The 23,331-nt window shown below is 40.7% G+C and overlaps 2 protein-coding genes across 7 annotated transcripts; both read right to left on the bottom strand.

Annotated features, from left to right (window-relative positions):
* Positions 1 to 2,236: 2,236 nt before the first annotated feature.
* On the bottom strand, positions 2,237 to 8,490 carry entr1 (endosome associated trafficking regulator 1). Of its 2 annotated transcripts, XM_053653926.1 has the most exons (8): positions 8,056 to 8,490; positions 7,549 to 7,646; positions 6,899 to 7,297; positions 6,733 to 6,806; positions 6,484 to 6,595; positions 6,302 to 6,364; positions 4,207 to 4,346; positions 2,237 to 4,081 (listed from the first exon to the last, which is right to left on the bottom strand). In XM_053653926.1, the coding sequence occupies exons 1-8, from the start codon at positions 8,099 to 8,101 to the stop codon at positions 3,997 to 3,999; spliced, it is 1,017 nt and encodes a 338-aa protein (XP_053509901.1). In that variant the 5' UTR covers positions 8,102 to 8,490; the 3' UTR covers positions 2,237 to 3,996. The 2 variants fall into 2 exon arrangements, with proteins under 2 accessions (XP_053509901.1, XP_053509902.1); XM_053653927.1 differs by lacking the exon at positions 8,056 to 8,490 and having other exon boundaries at positions 7,536 to 7,615.
* Positions 8,491 to 14,724: 6,234 nt separating this feature from the next.
* On the bottom strand, positions 14,725 to 21,889 carry LOC128599258 (polyadenylate-binding protein 3-like). Of its 5 annotated transcripts, none has more exons than XR_008384382.1 (15): positions 21,718 to 21,878; positions 21,221 to 21,409; positions 20,712 to 20,905; positions 20,495 to 20,610; positions 20,121 to 20,260; positions 19,725 to 19,810; positions 19,506 to 19,604; positions 19,215 to 19,329; positions 17,925 to 18,615; positions 17,551 to 17,690; positions 17,152 to 17,246; positions 16,938 to 17,036; positions 16,251 to 16,669; positions 15,864 to 16,150; positions 15,528 to 15,643 (listed from the first exon to the last, which is right to left on the bottom strand). XR_008384382.1 is itself a non-coding variant. In XM_053610766.1 (14 exons), exons 2-13 carry the CDS (start codon positions 21,402 to 21,404, stop codon positions 15,554 to 15,556), a joined length of 2,049 nt encoding a protein of 682 aa, XP_053466741.1. In that variant the 5' UTR covers positions 21,405 to 21,409; positions 21,775 to 21,889; the 3' UTR covers positions 14,725 to 14,963; positions 15,529 to 15,553. The 5 variants fall into 5 exon arrangements, 3 of the variants coding, with proteins under 3 accessions (XP_053466741.1, XP_053466740.1, XP_053466742.1); XR_008384381.1 differs by having other exon boundaries at positions 15,529 to 15,643; positions 15,839 to 16,150; XM_053610766.1 differs by lacking the exons at positions 15,864 to 16,150; positions 16,251 to 16,669 and adding an exon at positions 14,725 to 14,963 and having other exon boundaries at positions 15,529 to 15,643; positions 21,775 to 21,889.
* Positions 21,890 to 23,331: the final 1,442 nt, after the last annotated feature.

Raw genomic sequence — 23,331 nt, 5'->3', positions numbered from 1 at the left:
TTAATTGATTTACAAAGCACATTTAAAGCAACAGATGTTGAAACCAAAGTGCTGACGTAAGGTAAGAAAGCACAATTGTCCAGAACACTTCTGTGGCAGAAAACCTACTCCGTACAGACAGTTTCACCATGTCAATGATTATACACTGCTCTTTGTTAAACAGCAATAATGTCTGTGTATTGCTCATCCTACACAGGGCCACCGTGGGGAGCCTGGAGCCTATACCAGGGAACTCGGGGCACAAGGTAGGGGACATCCTAGATGGGGTGCCAACCCATCACAGGGCACAGTCACACACACCCATTCGCACACTATGGACAATTTGGAAATGCCAATCAGCCTACAACACATGTCTTTGGACTGGGGGAGGAAACCGGAGTACCCGGAGGAAACCCTTGAAGCATAGAGAGAACATGCAAACTCTGCGCATGCAGGACGTGTGAGACAAACGTGCTAATCACTAAGTAACCGTGCCCCCCTAAACAGCAACGTTTTTAAAAATCAGTTTATTATTAGACTTATACTATGCAGCATGTCTGCCATTCTGTACAAGTCCATGTTACAGATTAGGCGAGTGCATTCATGTAAACCTGTGAGTTGTCTTGTAGCTGGAACTACTGTCAAAAGGTAAATCTTCTGACCAATCAGAATCGAGAATTCAACAGCTGTGATATGATAACAGTTAGCAAAGCTTTATTTCTTATAGAGTAATAAATGACAGCCACACCGACATGATGATATACAAGTATTTATCAGTCATAACATTTCCTTGGAGTATAAAATCTGCTTATATAAACACAAATAGCTGCTGATTAGTAAAGTAACAATAGGCATATAAAAAAAAACAATAGCTTCACAATAGTTTCTATAATAAAATGAGTACACTGGTTGACGTACAAGCCCAATTCCGAAAAAGTTGGGACAGTATGGAAAATGCAAATAAAAACAAAGAGGCGTGATATGTAAATGCACTTTGACTTGTATTTAAACAAAAATTGTATAAAGACAAGATATTCGATGTTTTAACTAATCAACTAAATAGGTTTTTGAAGGTAAACGTTGGTTTGAAATTGATGCATGCAACACGTTCCAAAAAAGTTGGGACAGAGGCAATCACAGAAATAAAGAGTGTATTTGAGAATACAGGTGGGTAAAATAAAAAAAAAAACACCACAATACGCTTTGACTGGTATAAAAAAATTTTTTTTAAATAAAATAAAAAAAAAGAGTACAATGAATATACTTCTCCCCTGTGTCAAGAATATGTCCAGTTTCTGTAATTAAAGTTATCAATATTTTGTATGTGGGTGTTTCTGCAACTACGGCCGCTTTTGCCCCTACCAAATTTTTTTAAAATCACCCTCTATGAATTTGAATTTTAACCATCAGAGTCTGTAATAAATAATTTTTTATTTTTTTTTAAACGTACACAAAATTGCATGTAGTCATTAAGTTTTTCTTTTGGAGCATGTTTATTTTTTTTTTATGGTTTTCATCTAATTTCAATTAATCTGGTTCTTACAAAATGTCCTTACTACAACATTACAACAACGTTCATTTCATACATTTTTCTTTTTTTAATTACTAATAAAATGTCGATAAAAAAAAAATAACAGATTTTTTTTTTTCTCCAGTGACACAAGCTCTTTACTGCACAATCTTAGGTGTCAGCTTAGGAAATGCAGATAATTGGCAGCTAGAGAGGTCTGCTACATTAGTTTTGACTTTTACCGTCTAATATACATAACTTTCAACAGTAATGTAAATTTGTTTTTAAAATGTAGTTAAAAACCCCCCCACAATTACTAAGCTGTATGGTAAGGAAGGACACACAATTAAATATTTCAGAAGAAAAGATGATCTTTCCCTTATTTCTCTGGATCTTGTGAGAGACCTAGAGTGGGTGGCCCAACCTGTCAGCCATGTCCTTAAGTGCCAACTTCTGTTTCCATAGAAACTAGATCGGCTTGGCTTTGAAAAATAGTGTACTATGACGTTTGTTCAGTGTTGCGGTAAGGACTCAAAATTGTGTGACAAGCACATCGAGATGAAAAAATCATATAAATGATCGGTAAACAAAAAGAAGAACTTTAAGATAGTGTAAAGTAACATTTATATAAAACAATTTCATTTGAAATAATATCATATCATAACTGAATTAGCTCATTTTACACATCTCAACATTGAAACCACAGTTGTGGGACATGGACAAAAATGGTGTTTGGACCTGTAAATGCGTCATCATTTTTTATTCAATCACATGAATCAGTAATTATTTTTGATATCAAGGTGTGTAATGACACTGTTTATATTTATCAAGCATCATATGACAAATTTGAACAGAAATCTAAAATTTCACTGCTGGGCCTTAAAAATGTCTGTAGTTGCAGAAACACCCATGTATCAAAACAGCATGATAAAAATGTTGTTTACACACATCTCATATACATATATATCTCATTTCCAAACGTGTTATTTTCTTTTCTTAAAAATGTAATGTTACAGAGATATTGTTGTATTCTGAAGACCACGAGACCGTGTTTCTGCTATAAAACATCATTGACGCTGTGTGGGATTTTGACCATCAGAGAGAAAAAAAAAACCCTGCATCAAATACCAGTTAATATCCTTAAAAATCTGTGCAAGAATTTCATTTTAAACTCAAAGGCAGAAATTGGTTATTTCACTGTTTACATACAGTAATTGTACAGAAATGATAGTTAGAAAGTATCCTTCTTTTGTTTTTAGAAATGCCAACAGTACAGTATTCAGACTTCTGCACAGTACTGAATATTTTCACCATTAATATCTTAACATACACGGTTTGACTGTATTTATTACTTATAAAAGCACTATGTCACTAAACAATGCCGTGCACTCAATTGTTACACACACAAAAAAAGTTATACTACACAAGGTTTATTATACATTTCTCACATTTGAGCGATGGAAATGAAAAGACAGCTGTTTCCACGGAGCTGAATTTCTCACTTCACTACTAAGTTTATAGCGTAAAGATGCATGTGCTCTCTGGGACAGGAACGAAATCTCAGCTCTCATTGGCTAATGGCGAGGGAGCCGGGGGTGGATTTAGTGATCTGGGGGACCTAGGCAGAATATAGGAACGGGGCCCTGTTCAGTCATATGTTATTTAGCATTAATAATTACAAATTTATATAATAATTTGCCTACCTTTGCCAAGTCTGCCCTTGCAGGGAGTGACAGAACAAACTTAAAAAAAAAAGTAAGCGAGACTAAAAATAAAAATGGGAACACAATTCTCAGAAGGAACAATTGGTATAAAAATAAGGCTGCTTTCACATGTTCGTTTTCTTTAAGCATGTAAATTTATGCTTACAAATACAGTAAAAAAAAAAAAGTTCCTCCGAAAAGCATCAAGCGATGTCATGGACCCATTTATTTATTTTTTACTTTCCGACCAATCAAGGAGGTAAGTGTTGAAAAACAAACGTGCTAATGTTCCATTTGAACACTATTCTTTTGAGCGAAAGACTACGAGGAGAGTTATGGCATGATCGAGAGAAAATATCTGAATGCCAATAATACATTGTATTATTATGATTAATTATACTAATTATTATTAGTAGTAACTATAAATAAAAACTTAGTACACCATGTTAAGTCACACTATAACTATGGCTGCATCCAGTCATGTCACATCAATTAAGCAGCTCAAATTCACTTGGTTTCTGCCGCCGAAGCTACAGTGAAGGCAAACAACTCTTATTACTGATAATAATAAAGATAATTGAGATCGCAAACTAGTCGAGCCAGTTACGCAATACTACCTAGTACTGGTAAGAGTGTTGTCGTGGCTGGTGTGTGCGTGTCACGTGAGCCACGCAACCAGTGAGAATAACATGGATTACGATAGCGGTTAAAAAAAGTGTCACGGTATGTGAAAAGCATGTGATTTGGAAGAGTAAATGAATAATGGAGGTGGTTAAGGCACAATACAGAGAAGTACAGAAGGTGTTATTTGGGAATCTCTGTGATCTTGTCAATTGAGCTCAGCAGCTCTGATACGAGGCACAAAGTCTCTCTTCCTGTCAGCAACTGCCTGTGAAAAGAGAAAACACACACTCAATAGTATCCATCATATCAAGTGTATGAAATTCTATTCATTTCAACTGATTATTACTATTTGAGGAGTGTCAGTTACGATATATTGGTTTTTCAACATACTTAATGGAAGTCTCAGCATCTTGGGCAGCTTTGATGAGGTACTTGGATGCCACTTGGGCATTTTGTCTCATTGAGCTCAAGGCAGCAGTTTCTCCTGCACGAAGTCGCTCGTTTTCACATCTGTATGCCTCTAGCTGGCTCTGGAAAAAAAAAAAAAAAAAAAGTAAGAGTTGTTACGTAAGCAATAAAACACACCATGATGTACAATTATAGGAAAATATTAAATAAAGACAATGTGGCCTGAAATGAAGCAGTGTTAACAGTACAATCAAAGTGTAAAGTTTTATTCCTCTCATACCAGGGGTTCACAAACTTTTCCAGGGCAAGGCCCCCCAAATGGCATTAACATTTGACCGAGGCCCCCCTTTTGCAAGATGTCTTTAAAACACATTAAAAATACAGACTTCTGAATATATCCCCATTTTTTTTTATTAATAATTACATCTTACATCTTTACATTACATTAGGAATTGATTGTGTGTGGTTGTCTGAGAGTGAGAAATAGAAAACATATTAGTGGGAAGGATGGGCACACCAAATTGTTGAGGCCCCCCTGGCGCCCCCTGGCGGCCCCCACTTTAAAAACCACTGTCTTGTACCACAGCAATACTTTTAACCGGTTATAATTACATTCAATGTTGTGGGACATCCAGGAGACAAGAACGTTCCTGTTATTGTTTACATCATAGCAGCTACAAACATCTGTTTTCTCTCTCTTGAAGTTAATAAGACGAGGAAAAAATGAATAACCCACACCGTGTTATGTTACTGAGAAGCCAGAAAGTGCTAAATGCTCTGTCCTGAGGACTTTCCTGTGGTGGAAAGAATACTGACTGAAGCGCTAACACTGGAGATGCCGTCCAGAAATGTTCAGTAAATGTCTTCTTACAGAAAGTCTCATCATATCAACGATTATATGCCTCTCTTAAACAGTTGCTTATTAGTTTATTATTAGTCAAGTTCCTGTGGATGAGGAGTTACTATAGAAACGATAACGTTAACGAGCACATTAATATAAAACCTGTGATTTGATTTATAACCAGCACTACTTAATAAACCCCTCCTGACCAATCAGATTTGACACCAGCACTGTGGTACTGTATCAGTTTAAAATAAACAAATTCTTGCAGACACATGATATAAAAATCCACCAATCAGCAATAACATTGAAACCCCCTGACAGGTGAAGTAAATAACACTGATTATCTCGTTACAGTGGCACCTGTCAAGGGGTGGGATATATTGGGAAGGAAGTGAACAGTCAGTTCTAGAAGTTGATGTGTTGGAAGCAGAAAAATGGGCAAGTGTAAGGATCTGAGTGACTTTGACGAGGGCCAAATTGTGATGGCTAGATGACTGGGTCAGAGCATCTCCAAAACAGCAGGTCTTGTGGGGTGTTCCTGGTATGCAGTGGTTAGTACTTACCAAAAGTGGTCCAAGGACCAAAGGTTCATTGATGTGTGTGGGGAGCGAAGGCTAGAGATGGCTCCAGGATGCACTATGGGAAGAAGGCAAGCTGGCGGAGGAAGTGTGATGCTCTGGGCAATGTTCTGCTGGGAAAACCTGGATCCTGGCGTTCATGTGGATGTTACTTTGGCACATACCACCTACCCAAATATTGTTGCAGGCCAAGTACACCTCTTCATGACAACGGTATTCCCTAATTTCAGTAGTCTGTTTCAGCAGGATAATGTGTCCTGCCACACTGCAAAAAATTGTTCAGGAATTTTTTGAGGAACCGGACAAAGACTTCAAGATGATTACTTGGCCACCAAATTCCCCATGTCTCAATCCGATCGAGCATCTGTGGGATATGTTGGACAAACAAATCTGATCCATGGAGGCCCCACATCACAACTTACAGGACTTAAAAGATCTGCTGCTAACGTCTTGCTGCCAGATACCACAGCACACCTTCAGAGGTCTTGTGGAGTCCTTGCCTTGACGGGTCAGAGCTGATTTGGCAGCACAAGAGGGATCTACACAATATTAGGCAGGTGGTTTTAAAGTTATGGCTGATTGGTGTATATAAATCATGCAAAAAAAAAAAAAAGTGCAAGTCTATAAAAGGTGAAACACAATTGGAAAGTCAAACCTGAAGCTGCTGGACCTCTTGTTTCAATTTAGACAAACTGCTTTCAGCTTTAACAGCTCGTTTCTGTGAGGGAAAGCAAACACAATCCGAGTTACTTTTCACTCTGAGCTGCTGTGTTGTGAGGGACAGTGTATTCAAGTCATGGTAAAGTGAAGTAAATGGAAATGGTCCAAAATGCATACCGTCATGAGCTGGAGGTTTTCTTCCACAGATTGCACCATGCTCTCCAACGCTTTGGCTTCTCTCTCTTCTTGCAAATTTCGGTTGTGCATCTCGTCTGTAAGCTGTCTGATTCTAAGCAGCACAGACAGGTTTTCTGATTAGATCCACACATGTGAACAATAACCACGCTTCTCAGTATCATACATCCACCCATCATGTAATGAAAAACATTCACAGGCATTATTCAATTATTCATGCTCGTATCTTACTTAGTAGAATCAGCCTCGGACTTTTTTATCAGTTCTCTGATATGCTTTCGAAGCTGGGAATTTTCTTCTCTTAGCTAGAAAAGCATGAGACATGAGACGCACACATTAACATTGTTCAATCAAATCACAGGAATAATAATGTGACACAATTACACCACTGTATCACCTTTTGCTGGTAACTAATCCCGTTTTCTGTACTGCTTTTCTTCGAGTGGAACGTGAGATCAATAACCGAGGTCTCTTCATCTCCTTCATAGCTTCCCGTGCTCCTTCTGTGGAAGTGAGGCTGTGGTGAGAAGTCCTCGGCCAGCTCCCACTCGTTTACCGTCGCGTCCTTGTCTTCACAGGACAGTAAGGAGTGATCCAAAGTGCCACTCAGTCCGAAATCACGTGCGTCCTCAATGGCCGAGGGCTGGTAGCTTTCCGTCCATTCGTCCTCAGGTTTATAGTCAAACGACTGTTCGAGCAGGGAGGGATCTGTGAAAAAGTGAACCTGATGGCTGTGCTCAAAGCCTCTGGCGTACACGTCTTCATCCTCCACCAAACGAGCACCATCAGACATTTTCTACAACAATAAACATTACTAACATTACTAACAGAAGGTTTGTGGAGTCCATGCCAGCTCGAGTGCACGCTTTCACTAAAGCAACCAAAAAAAGTACCAAAGATGTACCAAATACTAAGAAACTCTGAAATTCATGTAAATTTTACAAAGATTCTACTTTTCACTCAAGTTGTTGTCAGTAATAGAATTTGTAATGAAAACTATTAAATTAGAGAAGAACGGAGAAGAAGGCTTATACGTTAGCAGTTCACCTCGGCAGGCTCGACGGTGCTGGACTGCTGATTTTTGCTCCTGATGAATTCTTTGAAAGAAAAGGGATTCAGTCCTTCTCCGTCCTCTTTGGCTTCATCTGAAGTAGGTGTACAAACAGCGTTAACATCGTAGAACACTCCTAACACACAGAATGCCAAGAGATCAACGAGTAATCATAAGACTGTTTCCTCTTGATCCCAAAAGAATCACACAACAGAGTGAGAATCACATTCACCTCTGTCTCTCTTTCTGTCTGTCTCTCTCTCTCTAGCTGCTACAGAGAGAGAGACAGACAGACAGAGTCTAGCAGGTAAAGTCCAGGTAAAGTCTAGAGTCTAGCTGCTAGAATCTAGCAGGTAAAATGATCCCTTTGAACTGCACATTTGAACTGTTTTTCTTACCAAAACAAACCAATTTGCTCTAACTGAAGTGTTTTATGATTAGCTCAGGTGAGTAAAGTGTAAAGTCAGAAAGACAAGAAACTAAAGAAAAGAAATCCGACTTACCATCTTCAATAATAAGCTTTTTCTTGGATGTTTTGGGTTTGGACATGTTTCTTATAAAATGCACTGCGGTCAGCTATTAAAACACAACCCTAACTAACACATCTCTGCTGCTCAGCTGTTAAATATTTCCTCTGTGTTGAATTAAAGCCCTGTAGCTGACAGCTTGTACATCAACACAAGCCTAATAAAGCTCCGGTACAGTTCTCTAACAGCTCCAGATATTTACAGTAATAAAGAGTTATTTCACTTTAACTTTGGCTAGCTGGAAATAGCTTTCTTCTTCCCTACTATACACACATATACTATACATGCACGTCTTCTTCTGTTATTTCTGATTCACCGGAGAAGATGGACAGCGCCATCTAGTGACCTGGCAGGAGCTATGGCTTCAGATATGCTAGAGGTAAAATAATAAGAGGCCAAGTAGAAATAAATTCATAGGTAATTAAATAAATAAATAAATTAATAATCGGTGACGTAGAAATAAACAAACAAAAATGATAGACAATGAATAAACCATAGAAGTAAGAGAAATAAGTGTAAATATACGATGAATAAGAAATCACACATCGATAATGTTTTAACATGCAGTTGCTTTACTTAAAATCTTTTTATGGATCAGGTATCCCTGCTGGAAAACAAAGAAAGAAACCAGCACAGAAATTCTAATGGTTTCCACTACAAATACCATTACAGACCACTAAAAATATTACCATTACCATTATTGATCCTTAAAGGTATCCACTAGACATAACATGCCACCAGTAGAAGACAACAAATTACCAGTAGACACCCACAGGGACGATGAAAATTTCCTTTAAAAGCAATACAATTCCCATTATAAATATTAAAACCATTACAAATTACAAATATGAAGGTTTGTACTGACCCTGAAAAGGAGTAAGCGGTAGAAGATGGATGGATGGAAGGTTTCTACAGTTTTTTTTATACATGTATATACATGTATATGTATTTACTGTATATAATAATATAATTAAAAAATGGCGATTTTAAGGATGAAGTAATGTTATTTATTTGTGTAATACTTTACACATAAACCTAAACTACTCTCTGCTACAGTTGTGCTAATAAATTTACATACCCCTGAATCAGCTATTTCACATAACAGATGTTTACATATAGTCCACAAGACACAATAATAACTGAATTTACACAAATAGACCAGTTCAAAAGTTTACATACGCTCGATTCTTAATACTGTGTGTCGTTACCTGGATGATCAACAACTGTTTTTATGTTTTGTGATAGTTGTTCATGAGTCCTTTGTTTGTTCTGAGCAATTAAACTGCCCACTGTTCTTCAGTAAAAATCCTCCTGGTCCTGCACATTCTTTACTTTTCCAGCGTCTTCTGCATATTTGACCCCTTTCCAACAATGACTACAGTGAATCTGGAAACTATTCACAGCCCTTCACTTTTTCCACATTTTATTATGTTACAGCCTTATTCCAAAATGGATTAAATTCATTATTTTCCTCAAAATTCTACAAGCAATACCCCATAATGACAACTTGAAAGAAGTTTGTTTGCAATCTTTGCAAATTTATTAAAAATAAAAAACAAAAAAAGCACATGTACATAAGTATTCACAGCCTTTGCTAAATACTTTGTTGAAGCACCTTTGGCACCAATTACAGCCTAAGTCTTTTTGAGAATGATGCTTCAAGCTTGGCACACCTATTTTTGGGAAGTTTCTCCCATTCTTCTTTGCAGGACCTCTCAAACTCCATCAGGTTGGATGGGGAGCGTCGGTGCACAGCCATTTTCAGATCTCTCCAGAGATGTTCAATCGGGTTCAAGTCTGGGCTCTGGCTGGGCCACTCAAGGACATTCACAGAGTTGTCCTGTAGCCACTCCTTTGTTATCTTGGCTGTGTGCTTAGGGTCGTTGTCTTGTTGGAAGATGAACCTTCGCCCCAGTCTGAGGTCCAGAGCACTCTGGAGCAGGTTTTCATCAAGGATGCCTCTGTACATTTCTGCATTCATCTTTCCCGCGATCCTGACTAGTCTCCCAGTTCCTGCCGCTGAAAAACATCCCTACAGCATGATGCTGCCAAAACCATGCTTCACTGTAGGGATAGCATTGGCCAGGTGATGACTGGTGCCTGGATTCCTCCAGACATGACGCTTGCTATTCAGGCCAAAGAGTTCAATCTTTGACTTGGTCTTGTTCTGAGAGTCCTTCAGGTGCCTTTTGGCAAACTCCAGGTGGGCTGACGTGCCATCTGGCCACTCTACCATACAGGCCTGATTGGTGGAGTGCTGCAGAGATGGTTGTTCTTCTGGAAGGTTCTCCTCTCTCCACAGAGACATGCTGGAGCTCTGTCAGAGTGACCATCGGGTTTTTGGTCACCTCCCTGACTAAGGCCCTTCTCCCCCGAACGCTCAGTTTGGCCGGGCGGCCAGCTCTAGGAAGAGTCCTGGTGGTTCCAAACTTCTTCCATTTACGGATGATGGAGGCCACTGTGCTCATTGGTACCTTCAATGCTGCAGAAATGTTTTTGTACCCTTCCCCAGATCTGTGCTTCAATACAATCCTGTCTCGGAGGTCTACAGACAATTCCTTGGACTTTATGGCTTGGCTTGTGCTCTGACATGCATTGTTAACATTGGGACCTTGTATAGACAGGTGTGTACCTTTCCGAATCATGTCCAATCAACTAAATTTACCACAGGAATTTCTGAAACTCAGCAGCTCACAACTGGGGTTCCTCAGGGGTCAGTTTTGGGTCCACTGCTATTTTCTATTTATACTACATCTCTGGGGCAGGTGATTGAGTCTCATGGCTTCTCATATCATTGCTATGCTGATGATACCCAGCTCTATTTGTCCTTCCAGCCTGATGATCCATCTGTCTCTGCACAAATCTCTGCTTACCTGTCTGGCATCTCGGACTGGATGAGGGAACACCACCTTAAGCTCAACTTGGCAAAATCTGAGCTTCTCGTCATCCCAGCCTGCCCCTCAATCAACCACAACCTCACTGTACAGCTCAGCTCAACCACACACAAGCCAACCAGGACGGCCAAGAACCTTTGGGTGACTTTTGATGACAGCTTCACCTTTACATACCACGTCTCAACAACTGCACTGTCCTGTCGGTTCCTTCTGTACAACATCAAGAGACCCTGTCTCACCAAACAGGCTACGCAGCTACTAGTCCAGGCTCTTGTCATATCAAAACTGGACTACTGCAATGCACTACTCTCGGGCCTCCCAGCCAGCTCCATCAAACCCCTCCAGATAATTCAGAATGCAGCAGCACGCCTCGTCTCCAACCAGCCCAAAACCCCTCTTGTCACACCCCTTTTCATCTCCCTCCACTGGTGTCCTGTAGCCACCCATATCAAATTCAAGGCCTTGATGCTCACGTACAAGATCTTGTCTGGAACAGCACCCCCCTACCTCAACACTCTCCTGAAGGCTTACGTTCCCTCACGCAATCTGCGATCGATTAGTGACCGATGCTTAGTAGAGCCTACTTAGCGTGGCTCAAGGTTCCTTTCCAGAACCTTCAAACTAACTGTCCCTCAGTAGTGGAATGAACTTCCAACCTCAATCCGGACCACAGAATCTGTCACTATCTTCAAAAAACAGCTAAAGACCCACCTCTTCCATGAGCACACAACTAAACCCTAAAATGCCAACCCCACACTATCCTACTAAAAACAAAAAAACCCACCTTACTCTGGCTCTTACACCTCTACTCTGCGCACTTTGATTTTCTAGAACTCAATTACAAAATCTTGTATGGTAGCACTACTTGTATTGTTCTCTGCTTGATATATTGCTTTGCTTGTATTTCCTCATTTGTAAGTCACTTGGGATAAAAGCATCTACTAAATGAATAAATGTAAATGTAAATCCCAATTATTACTCATTTCTTTCACCTGGTGATCACAATTGAATGCCATATAAGTAGAACTCCGTGTGAGCATTTACAATTGGCAAACATGGAGCAGGATAGAGTGGAAGAGAGAGGAAACCTGTAGAGGGATCAAAGAGGTAGACGTGGACTCTGCTAAAGAGGGCCGGGTCAGAGAGGTGGCCATGGGCCTGGTCAAAGAGGTGGGCATGGGCCTAGTTAAAGAGATGGGGATGGACCCTGCCAAAGAGGTGGGCATGGGCCTAGTCAGAGAAGTGGGCATGGGCCTAGACAAAGAAGTGGGCATGGGCCTAGATAAAGAGGTGGGCATGGCCTTAGACAAAGAGGTGGGCATGGGCCTAGTCAAAGAGGCGGGCATGGCCTTAGACAAAGAGGTGGGCATGGGCCTAGTCAAAGAGGTAGGCATGGCCTTAGACAAAGAAGTGGGCATGAGCCTAGACAAAGAGGCAGATGTGGACCCTGCCAAAGAGGTGGGCATAGGCCTAGTCAGAGAAATGGGCATGGGCCTAGACAAAGAAGTGGGCATGAGCCTAGATAAAGAGGTGGGCATGGCCTTAGACAAAGGGGTGGGCATGGCCTTAGACAAAGAAGTGGGCATGGGCCTAGTCAAAGAGGTGGGCATGGGCCTAGACAAAGAAGTGGGCATGGGCCAAGACAAAGAGGTGGGCATGGGCCTAGACAAAGAAGTGGGCATGGGCCTAGACAAAGAGGTGGGCATGGGCCTAGACAAAGAGGTGGGCACGGCCTTAGACAAAGAAGTAGGCATGGGCCTAGTCAAAGAGGTGGGCCTAGACAAAGAGGTGGGCATGGCCTTAGACAAAGAAGTAGGCATGGGCCTAGTCAAAGAGGTGGGCATTACCTTAGACAAAGAGGTGGGCATGGGCCTAGTAAAAGAGGTGGGCATGGGCCTAGACAAAGAAGTGGGCATGGGCCTAGTCAAAGAGGTGGGCATGGGCCTAGACAAAGAAGTGGGCATGGGCCTAGTCAAAGAGGTGGGCATGGGCCTAGACAAAGAAGTGGGCATGGGCCTAGACAAAGAGGTGGGCCTAGACAAAGAAGTGGGCATGGCCTTAGACAAAGAAGTAGGCATGGGCCTAGTCAAAGAGGTGGGCATTACCTTAGACAAAGAGGTGGGCATGGGCCTAGTAAAAGAGGTGGGCATGGGCCTAGTCAAAGAAGTGGGCATGGGCCTAGTCAAAGAGGTGGGCATGGGCCTAGACAAAGAAGTGGGCATGGGCCTAGTCAAAGAGGTGGGCATGGGCCTAGACAAAGAAGTGGGCATGGGCCTAGTCAAAGAGGTGGGCATGGGTCTAGACAAAGAAGTGGGCATGGGCCTAGACAAAGAGGTGGGCATGGGCCTAGACAAAGAGTTGGTCATCAGAGGAATGTAAGCAGAAGGCAACGTACTGTCATTTCAAATGAAGTCCGGGCCATCATTGTTGGCCATGTGGTTAACAGAGGCCTTACCATGGCAGAGGCTGCCAGGTTAGTTCACCCTAACCTACAAAGATCAACTGTCAGCTCCATCATCAGAACATTTCACTGAGAAAACTGGTAAGTCTACTAACTATGAACTATACTTTTATGGTACAGTAAATTGCAAAACGATATAGAATAGTGAACAAAATTTCATTATCACGCATTTTTTGTCACTTACAGTAGTACAATTTTGATAGCATACATTGTTTTATTTTCAGAACTGGCAGGAAACCATCTGGTATTGTTGCACATGTATACTGACTGACCAGCAAGAGTTGGCTGTGGTGGAAATGGTCAGGGCATCCAAGTGCCTGGACAAGGTAAGGGGAAACATCTCAATGTGTGCAGCTATATGTGAAGATGGAGTGGTTGGCCATAGACCAGTTCTTGGATCATACAACACTGAACACCAGATAGCTTTCCTAATTGAACTTGAGCAGGCCTGTCAGGGTGAAGATACCAGGTATGTTATTGTGTGGGACAATGTCAGCTTCCATCATGCAGAGCTGGTTCAGGAATGGTTTCAGGCTCAACCTCGGTTCATGGCCTTATATCTCCCACCATACTCCCCTTTCCTCAACCCAACTGAGGAATTCTTCTCTACTTGGAGGTGGAAGGTGTATGATTGCCATCTCCATGAGCACGTCACCTTCCTTCAAGCCATGAACGAGGCTTGCAATGACATAACTACAGAGCGATGTCAAGCCTGGATTGGTCATGCCAGAAGTTTTTTCCCATGGTGCATGAACCACGAGGATATTCACTGTGATATTGATGAAAATTTATGGCCAAATGTTGAGATTATCTCCATTTACAGTAAATTGTTTACATGTATTTTGTTTCACAATGTTGAAAAAACACTGTAAAATAAAATATTTTTCCTGCATAAGTGACTTTTCATGTGTTCTTTGATCATATTTTACTTGTTGTATAAATAAAAATATACATTTTATTATGGCTTTTGTCAGTTTGGATGGATAATAGGTGTAATATGTTGTGATGACTATGTACACTGTATTACAGTACAGTAACATTCATTCAGAACCAAGGGTGATTTGAAATGTGTATCTTGCATTGTTTTCTGTTGAATTAACTAACTGATAAAAGTACTAAATTGAAAGATCATACTGTTTTGTTTTGGTGATTACAATAAACGTTCTCAATACATGTTACAATAATCTTCTGTTTTGAAACAATGACTTTGTGGGGGAAAAAATATGTATAACTGTAATGAAAGCATGAGATCAGGTTTTGAAAGAATGACTAGCTGTGTTACAAGTGTGATCAGTTTGGAGTTTTTTTTACTAAACGTTTTGAAAAATTACCACATACTTGTGAAAATAGTACCAAAACAAATAAAAAAAAAACTGTCAATTCTAATTTAAATGACAATAATCAAGACCCAGGCCACTTTATACTATGTGCAAATGTTGAGTACAATGTTTATTTATTGTTCTTTCTGTTCTTTTCTTCTTCTTCCTCTTATTGCTGTCATTGATGTTATGAAGCATCTTTAGGGTTTCCTAAAAGAGAAATGCAGAGCGGTTTTAGTCAAAGACATATAGTTACAGGCTGTGTCTTAAACCATATCCTTCAATGCAAGTACATTTGTGGTGGAAACTAATCAGTAAAAATTGTTAGCTACTGTAACCGGCTGAAATGTTTGACTGTTACATAAAAGCCATATCTGCAGCTATGTCTCAAACCGTGTCCAACCATTCTAAATAGTATAGCACCATAGCTTATGAGTAGGTGCCAAACTCCCTGTTTACATGATATTTAGTACAGTAGCATCAACTGGAAACAGTCAGATAAACACCACATTGGGAACTAACACTGACTGCTAAAGGGTACCCAGCTGCCACCCTGTCTGTTTCGAAACACTATATGCACACTAGCATTCAGTAGCCTCACAGGGGGGTTCAGTAAGAGTGACCTGGCTGCTAAACCCAGATCTATGTATGTGACAGCTGTGGAGAGACTGGAACACACACACACACACACACACACACACACACACACACACACACACACACACACTGTGTAACAAATGTAACATTGATAAACAACCAGACAGCTGTAACTCACATTGTGGCTGGATGGTCTGCGCGGTCTAATGCAGATTCCTGGCCTTCGTGGCTTCCTGGGAAGATGAGGAGTGCACGAAGCCAGACCCCCTGGAGCGGCCATTTTCCATCTTCACCTGTAGGTGACAACGAGGAGACACATTAAGACGTGCCAAACATAATAACCATGAGGAAAAATTAGCAATGAGGGAGATTTTCATACTTGATACACTCTTCAGAGTGAGTAAGGCACTCGTCATATAATTTTCTAGCTCTTTTCTATCTACACTACATCTCTGGGGCAGGTGATTGAGTCTCATGGCTTCTCATACCACTGCTATGCTGATGACACCTAACTCGATTTGTCCTTCCAGCCTGAGGATCCATCCGTCTCTGCATGTATCTCTGCTTGCCTGACGGACATCTCGGTCTGGATGAGGGAACACCACCTTAAGCTCAACCTGGCAAAATCTGAGCTTCTCGTCATCCCAGCCTGCCCCTCAATCAACCACAACCTCACTGTACAGCTTGGCTCAACCACACTCAAGCCAACCAGGACAGCCAGGAACCTTTGGATGATTCTCGATGACAGCTTGACCTTTACAGACCACATCTCAACAACTGCAAGGCCCTGTAGGTTCATCCTGTACAACATCAAGAGAATCAGACCCTACCTCACCGAACAGGCTACACAACTACTAGTCCAGGCTCTTGTCATATCAAAACTGGACTACTGCAACTCACTACTCTCGGGCCTCCCAGCAGCTCCATCAAACCCCTCCAGATGATTCAGAATGCTGCAGCACGCCTTGTCTTCAACCAGCCCAAGAGAACCCATGTCACACTCCTCTTCATCTCCCTTCGCTGGCTTCCTGTAGCCGCCCGCATCAAATTCAAGGCCTTGATGCTCACCTACAAGACCTTGTCTGGAACAGCACCCTCCTACCTCAACTCTCTCCTGCAGGCTTACGTTCCTTCACACAATGTGCGATCAATTAATGACTGACACTTAGTAGTACCTACTCAGCCTGGCTCAAGGTCCCTTTCCAGAACATTCAAACTAACTGTTCCTCAGTGGTGGAATGAACTTCCAACCTCAATCCAGACCGCAGAATCTCTCACCATCTTCAAAACAGCTAAAGACCAACCTCTTCCTTGAACACCTAACCAACCCATAAAAAAAAAAAAAAAAAAATTACTCTGGCTCTTACACCTCTACTCTGCGCACTTTGCTTATTCTAGAACTCAATTACAAATCTTGTACGGTAGCACTACTTGTATTGTTCTCTTCTTGATATATCACTTTGCTTGTATTTTCTCATTTGTAAGTCGCTTTGGATAAAAGCGTCTGCTAAATTAATAAATGTAATGCAATGTAAATGTACTTTATCATCACTCGTGTGTGTGTTTTTTTTGTGTGTGTGTGTATACCTGCTCAAACTTGTGATTGGGTCGCTCTGCTTTCGTTTGCGCTCGGGTCACATACATCTGCTTGCCGTACATGACCATCCCATTCATCTCCTGCACAGCCTGCACACACATACACACACACACACACACACACAATTAACCAGAGGTTTTCCTGCTATAAGGAAGCTTTCCACAAGTTTGTACCCAAACACACTTGGCTGCATTGTACACTTACCTTCTGTGCATCCTCGTGCCTCTCAAATTTTACATAGCCAGAACGTTTGGGCTTCCTGTTCACATCTGTCACCACATGGACGTTCAGCACAGGACCTGTAACACACACACACACACACACACAAACGATTCAATTCAATTCAATTCAATTTGTATAGTCATTTTAACAATGGATATTGTCACAAAACAACTGTACAGAAATATATAAATTCAGTATAGAATTTGTACATTTATTCATTTATCCCACACACACAGAGCAACAATTTTAAGCCTCGGTCTCAACTCTAGAATACGATCTAACAAGATTTGTCCATGGTGTTTATTTCATGTTCAAGTGCGTAACTCATTATGTTTAGTTGAATGTGTAGAACTCTTAAAACTCTCTAGTAGGGATCCTTACCAAACTTGCTGAAGATGTTTTTCAGTTTTGTTTCATCCACAACTTCACCCAGGTTCCTGATATATATGTTTGTGAAGAATTGGGATTGGGGACCCGCCTCAGCCTTGTGCTCCTCACGGGGTTTGAAGCGTTCAACAAACCTGTAAAACAACAGAGACACCGCTCTTAGAGTCTTTATCTAAACACTGCTGTTAGTCTTTATGACTACACCAGCAACATTACAACTTGATGTTGACTGAAATACCCTCAGAAACAGAACATTTGTATCAACAATATAAAGATTAAAAAACCCCAAATGGAATTAGTTAAGCACAAAAGAACAAACATCATCTGAACCCAGGAAGGTAAAACATAGTGATTTACACGTGACTTACACTTTGCGGGCGTTCAGCAGTTTGCCGTTGGGCCTCTCTATCGCCATATTCGCCGCTTCACTTTCAGACACCATACATGTAGAAGGAAGACATATAACATCTGCATTTGGAGCTTGAGTTGGAGCTGGAAGCTTATCTGCAGCTGGAACTGGGACACTTTCTACAGCTGGAAGAGTGTCGACAACTGGGACACTTTCTACAGCTGGAACAGTGTGCTCAACTGGGACACTTTCTACAGCTGGAACGGTGTACTCAACTGGGACACTTTCTGCAGCTGGAACAGTGTGTTCAGCTGGGACACTTTCTACAGCTGGAACAGTGTACTCAACTGGGACACTTTCTACAGCTGGAACAGTGTGCTCAACTGGGACACTTTCTACAGCTGGAAGAGTGTGTTCAGCTGGGACACTTTCTACAGCTGGAAGAGTGTGTTCAGCTGGGACACTTTCTACAGCTGGAACAGTGTGTTCAGCTGGAACACTTTCTACAGCTGGAACAGTGTGTTCAGCTGGGACACTTTCTACAGCTGGCACTGAGTCTGCCACTGGAACAGTATCTACAGATGTTGGTGTAGTTATAACTGTACTCTCTACAGTCACACATGGCACCTGACTGCTTGATGGTGTGATGGTTCCACTGGTCTCCTGATGCCCCGGGGCAGGGTCAACACCATCGGGCATATTCTGGACATCTGCTTACCGAAAAAAGCACCAGACAAAGACATATAGTTACAGGCTGTGTCTTAAACCATATCCTTCAATGCAAGTACATTTGTGGTGAAAACTAATCAGTAAAAATTGTTAGCTACTGTAACCGGCTCAAATGTTTTACTGTTACATAAAAGCCATATCTGCGGCTGCGTCTCAAACCGTGTCCAACCATTCTAAATAGTATAGCACCATAGCTTACGAGTAGGTGCCAAACTCCCTGTTTACATGATATTTAGTACAGTAGCATCAACTGGAAACAGTCAGATAAACACCACGTTGGGAACTAACACTGACTACTAAAGGGTACCCAGCTACCACCCTGTCTGTTTCGAAACACTATATGCACACTAGCATTCAGTAGCCTCACAGGGGGGTTCAGTAAGAGTGACCTGGCTGCTAAACCCAGATCTAGCAAGCTAAGACACTATTTAGTACAGTAGTATGCAATAGTACAGTAGTATGTGACAGCTGTGGAGAGACTGGAACACACACACACACACACACACACACACACACACACACACACACACACTGTGTAACAAATGCAACACTGATAAACAACCAGACAGCTGTAACTCACATTGTGGCTCCATGGTCTGCGCAGTCCAGTGCAGATTCCCGGCCTTCGTGGTTTCCTGGGAACATGAGGAGTGCATGAAGCCAGACCCCCTGGAGCGGCCATTTTCCATCTTCACCTGTAGGTGACAACGAGGAGACACATTAAGACGTGCCAAACATAATAACCATGAGGAAAAAATAGCAGTGAAGGAGATTTTCATAATTGATACACTCTTCAGAGTGAGTAAGGCACTCGTCATCTACTCTGTCATCACTCGTGTGTGTGTGTGTGTATGTGTGTGTGTGTGTTTACCTGCTCAAACTTGTGATTGGGTCGCTCTGCTTTCGTTTGCGCTTGGGTCACATACATCTGCTTGCCGTACATCACCATCCCATTCATCTCCTCCACAGCCTGCACACACACACACACACACACACACACACACACACACATTAACCAGAGGTTTTCCTGCTGTAAGGAAGCTTTCCACAAGTTTGTACCCAAACACACTTGGCTGCATTGTACACTTACCCTCTGTGCATCCTCGTGCTTCTCAAATTTTACATAGCCAGAACGTTTGTCCTCGTCTGTCTCCACATGAACTTTCATCACAGGACCTGTAACACACACACACACACACACACACAAACAATTCAATTCAATTCAATTCAATTTGTATAGTCATTTTAACAATGGACATTGTCACAAAACAACTGTACAGAAATATATAAATTCAGTATAGAATTTGTACATTTATTCATTTATCCCACACACACACACAAAGCAACAATTTTAAGCCTCGGTCTCAACTCTAGAATACGATCTAACAAGATTTGTCCATGGTGTTTATTTCATGTTCAAGTGCGTAACTCATTATGTTTAGTTGAATGTGTAGAACTCTTAAAACTCTCTAGTAGGGATCCTTACCAAACTTGCTGAAGATGTTTTTCAGTTTTATTTCATCCACGACTTCACCCAGGTTCCTGATATATATGTTTGTGAAGTCTTGGGATTGGGGACCTGCCTCAGCCTTGTGCCCCTCATAGGGTTTGAAGCGTTCAACAAACCTGTAAAACAACAGAGACACCGCTCTTAGAGTCTTTATCTAAACACTGCTGTTAGTCTTCATGACTACACCAGCAACATTACAACTTGATGTTGACTGAAATACCCTCAGAAACAGAACATATGTATCAACAATATAAAGATTAAAAAACCCCAAATGGAATTAGTTAAGCACAAAAGAACAAACGTCATCTGAACCCAGGAAGGTAAAACATAGTGATTTACACGGGACTTACACTTTGCAGCCGTTTAGCAGTTTGCCGTTGAGCCTCTCTATCGCCATATTCGCCGCCTCCAGAGACTCAAAGTGGACAATGCCATACCCTTTTGACCCGGTCTCATTATTTACAACCTTGAGGAGAGACACATCATGTCAACCCACAGAATTTATTTCATACTTTTAAAAAGTATTGAAAAAATGCTATTCGCATCCAAACAGTTCAAAGCCCAGACCGTGCAGGAAAGGACTTTCCCAAAGGTGGAGAAGATGTCATGAAGGGCCATGTTGCCAATCGAGTTGTCCAAATTCCTGACAAACAGTTTTCCCATGCCAGTGTTCCTGAGGGATGAATCCTTATGAGACCACATGATACGCATGGGCCGCCCCATGAGGGGTTCATAATTGAGCATTTCCAATGCTCGCTCAGCTGAGGGAGCAAAAATCAATTATAGCTCATTATTCAATAAAAATGTTAGTGTCTTAGTGGTTAATTATCTTAATCTCACACAGAAAAAAGCCTACGAGAGAAATCAAACCATTATTTGAAGTATTTATTCTAAGAAAATAAATAACTCTTACAAAAATATAGTTTTCAACAAAACTACCTCAGAGCTTGACCTTATCCATGTAATAAAGCAGTATAATAATACATGATTTACACATGTAACCATAACTAGGCTATAAACTGGTAGTAAAATACAGAAATAGTGTATGAAACAGCGTTCAGTACAGTTTGTTTTACCTTCAGCTCGACGATGAAAATTGACGAAAGCATAGCCGAGTGAAGAGCCGGTCTTCCTGTCCCTGCAGAGCCTGATGGAGTGAATTCGTCCTGCAGGGCTGAATTTCTCCACAAGCATGTTCTCCATCACCTCAGGGTGCAGACCACCCACATACAGTGAGGACATAACGGATTTCTGGTTCATTTTACCTAAAGAAAAGAAATCCATCAAACTCTCAGTGGTGGAGAAAAGCAATAACACCAACTGAACGTTTAGTAGGCCTACCAACACACTAACCTACAGTTTTAAACACACAAAACTTAGTATAAGTACACTAAAAATACTTTTCTCTACAGAAAATGGAGGAATCAAAAAACGTAAACAGTTAAAAGTTCTTACATTTATCAGTATGATAATAAAATTAAGGAAAAATGAATGACAAACTGTCATGCTATTAGTATGTGTAATAGTAGTAGTAGTAATTAAGCTTTAAAAAAAAATGTAACATTTGATTTACCACAGATACATCGCAGTACAAGACTAAGTACAAGACAAAATGCTGATTATTGCTGACAAATTACTGCTAAGTCTCTGCTACTCTCTCTGTCGCTGGTTATGGATAGTCAAGAGATTTTTGGTTGCAGGTTCAGATACTGAAATGGAATGTAACTGCTGTAATAGAAGCTTGTTTCTATGGGAATGAGTGAGTCACAACATTCTGAATTCTGTCCAAATTTTCAAACCAAACTTGAGCAGCTGGGTGACCTCATCCCAAGGAGCTTAGTAAATGAAGCACAAAGTCACACTACACAAATGAATTTCATTAAAAATAGCTTCAATTATTAATCTAGAAAAACTGTATTTAATCCTTCCTGTACACAAAACAAGCCAAGTTGTAATTAATCCTGAAAAAACAAAAAAAACTATGTTCAGTGAATTTTTGTGCATGCATTATTATTATTATTATTATTATTATTATTATTATTATTATTATTATGATTATTATTAATTTCTAAAGGGCTTCACCAGGATAGAAATTGGCTTTAATAGAGAAGCTGTGGCCCACATTTGGCCCTGGGCCAGACTTTGGATACCCCTGTTGTAAGATTATTGTATGTACAGGGTGTCCCAAACATGTACTATAGCCACACTTGACATTATTAACAATAATGACACATTAGTAAGTGATCAGAAATGACTGAAATAAGACATCAAGCAAGTGTGGAATGATTATAAAGTGGTGGATTACGAGCTTCTCCTGGGATCGCTGGGTATGTTTTAGACACACACCATGGATGAGATGCCAGTCAGTCACAGGGTACCACATGAACACATATAGCTACAGTATACTCTTCTGCAGTTCTGTGAGAAGTAAGTATTTTCTGTATTAGGTCTTGTGATAGTTATCCTGATCCCACATTCCTAAGGGAATGAATCTATTTACACTTTTCATTACTTTAGTACGACTTTACAAAGTAAAAATGTGTTGACTGAGGCACATTTAAAGAAATTAATCAAAGCAGGCTAAATGAGTCGTACAGAGCCCTGCTGGTGATAATGCACTTTTTAATACAAATAATGCACGAACACTTATTAATGTGTGGCCAGGATTTAGTGTGGGATGGGAATGAAATAAATACATCATGACCAGTAAGGCATAGGACGGAAATAAATATGTTATGTCCATGACTTAATAAGGTGCAGGATAGATAGATCTAAATTTACACTTTACATCAGCAGCAAAAAGAAGAGTGCACAAGTAAGGAATATAAAGTGATTATAACCATATATGCACAAGTTTTCTGAATACAGTGCTGTGAAAAAGTATTTGCCCCCATCCTGATGGCTTCTGTTTTTGTGTATATCTCATAATAAATTGTTTCAGAAATTACAACTAAATTCACGATAAAATATAGGCAACCTGAGTAAACACAAAATACAGTTTTTATATGATAATGTTATGTATTGAAGCAAAAAGGTTATCCAATACCACCTGGGCCTGTGTGAAAATGTATTTGCCCTCACAGTTACTAATTCCCCAAATCTATGAAACTGCATTGATAATGGGGTTCAGCTGGACTAGACACAAAGAGGCCTGATTACTGCAAACCTGTTCAATCAAATCAACACT

This window comes from Ictalurus furcatus, chromosome 22, assembly GCF_023375685.1.
Source record: "Ictalurus furcatus strain D&B chromosome 22, Billie_1.0, whole genome shotgun sequence".
NCBI lineage: Eukaryota > Metazoa > Chordata > Actinopteri > Siluriformes > Ictaluridae > Ictalurus > Ictalurus furcatus.
The sequence above is the reverse complement of the archived record's forward strand: the minus strand, read 5'-3'. Positions and strand labels throughout refer to the sequence as shown.

Excerpts from the sequence above, each read along its gene's own strand:
- entr1 (XM_053653926.1), bottom strand. The coding sequence starts at position 8,101 with ATGTCCAAACCCAAAACATCCAAGAAAAAGCTTATTATTGAAGATG. Across the intron at positions 7,298-7,548 it reads GCACCGTCGAGCCTGCCGAG|AAAATGTCTGATGGTGCTCG; the intron begins GTGAACTGCTAA and ends TTATTGTTGTAG. Across the intron at positions 4,347-6,301 it reads AAGAGGTCCAGCAGCTTCAG|AGCCAGCTAGAGGCATACAG; the intron begins GTTTGACTTTCC and ends TTTTTTTTCCAG.
- LOC128599258 (XM_053610766.1), bottom strand. The coding sequence starts at position 21,404 with ATGAACCAGAAATCCGTTATGTCCTCACTGTATGTGGGTGGTCTGCAC. Across the intron at positions 17,691-17,924 it reads CTGCTGAACGCCCGCAAAGT|GTTTGTTGAACGCTTCAAAC; the intron begins GTAAGTCACGTG and ends GTTGTTTTACAG. Across the intron at positions 15,644-16,937 it reads CCAATCACAAGTTTGAGCAG|GTGAAGATGGAAAATGGCCG; the intron begins GTATACACACAC and ends TGTCACCTACAG.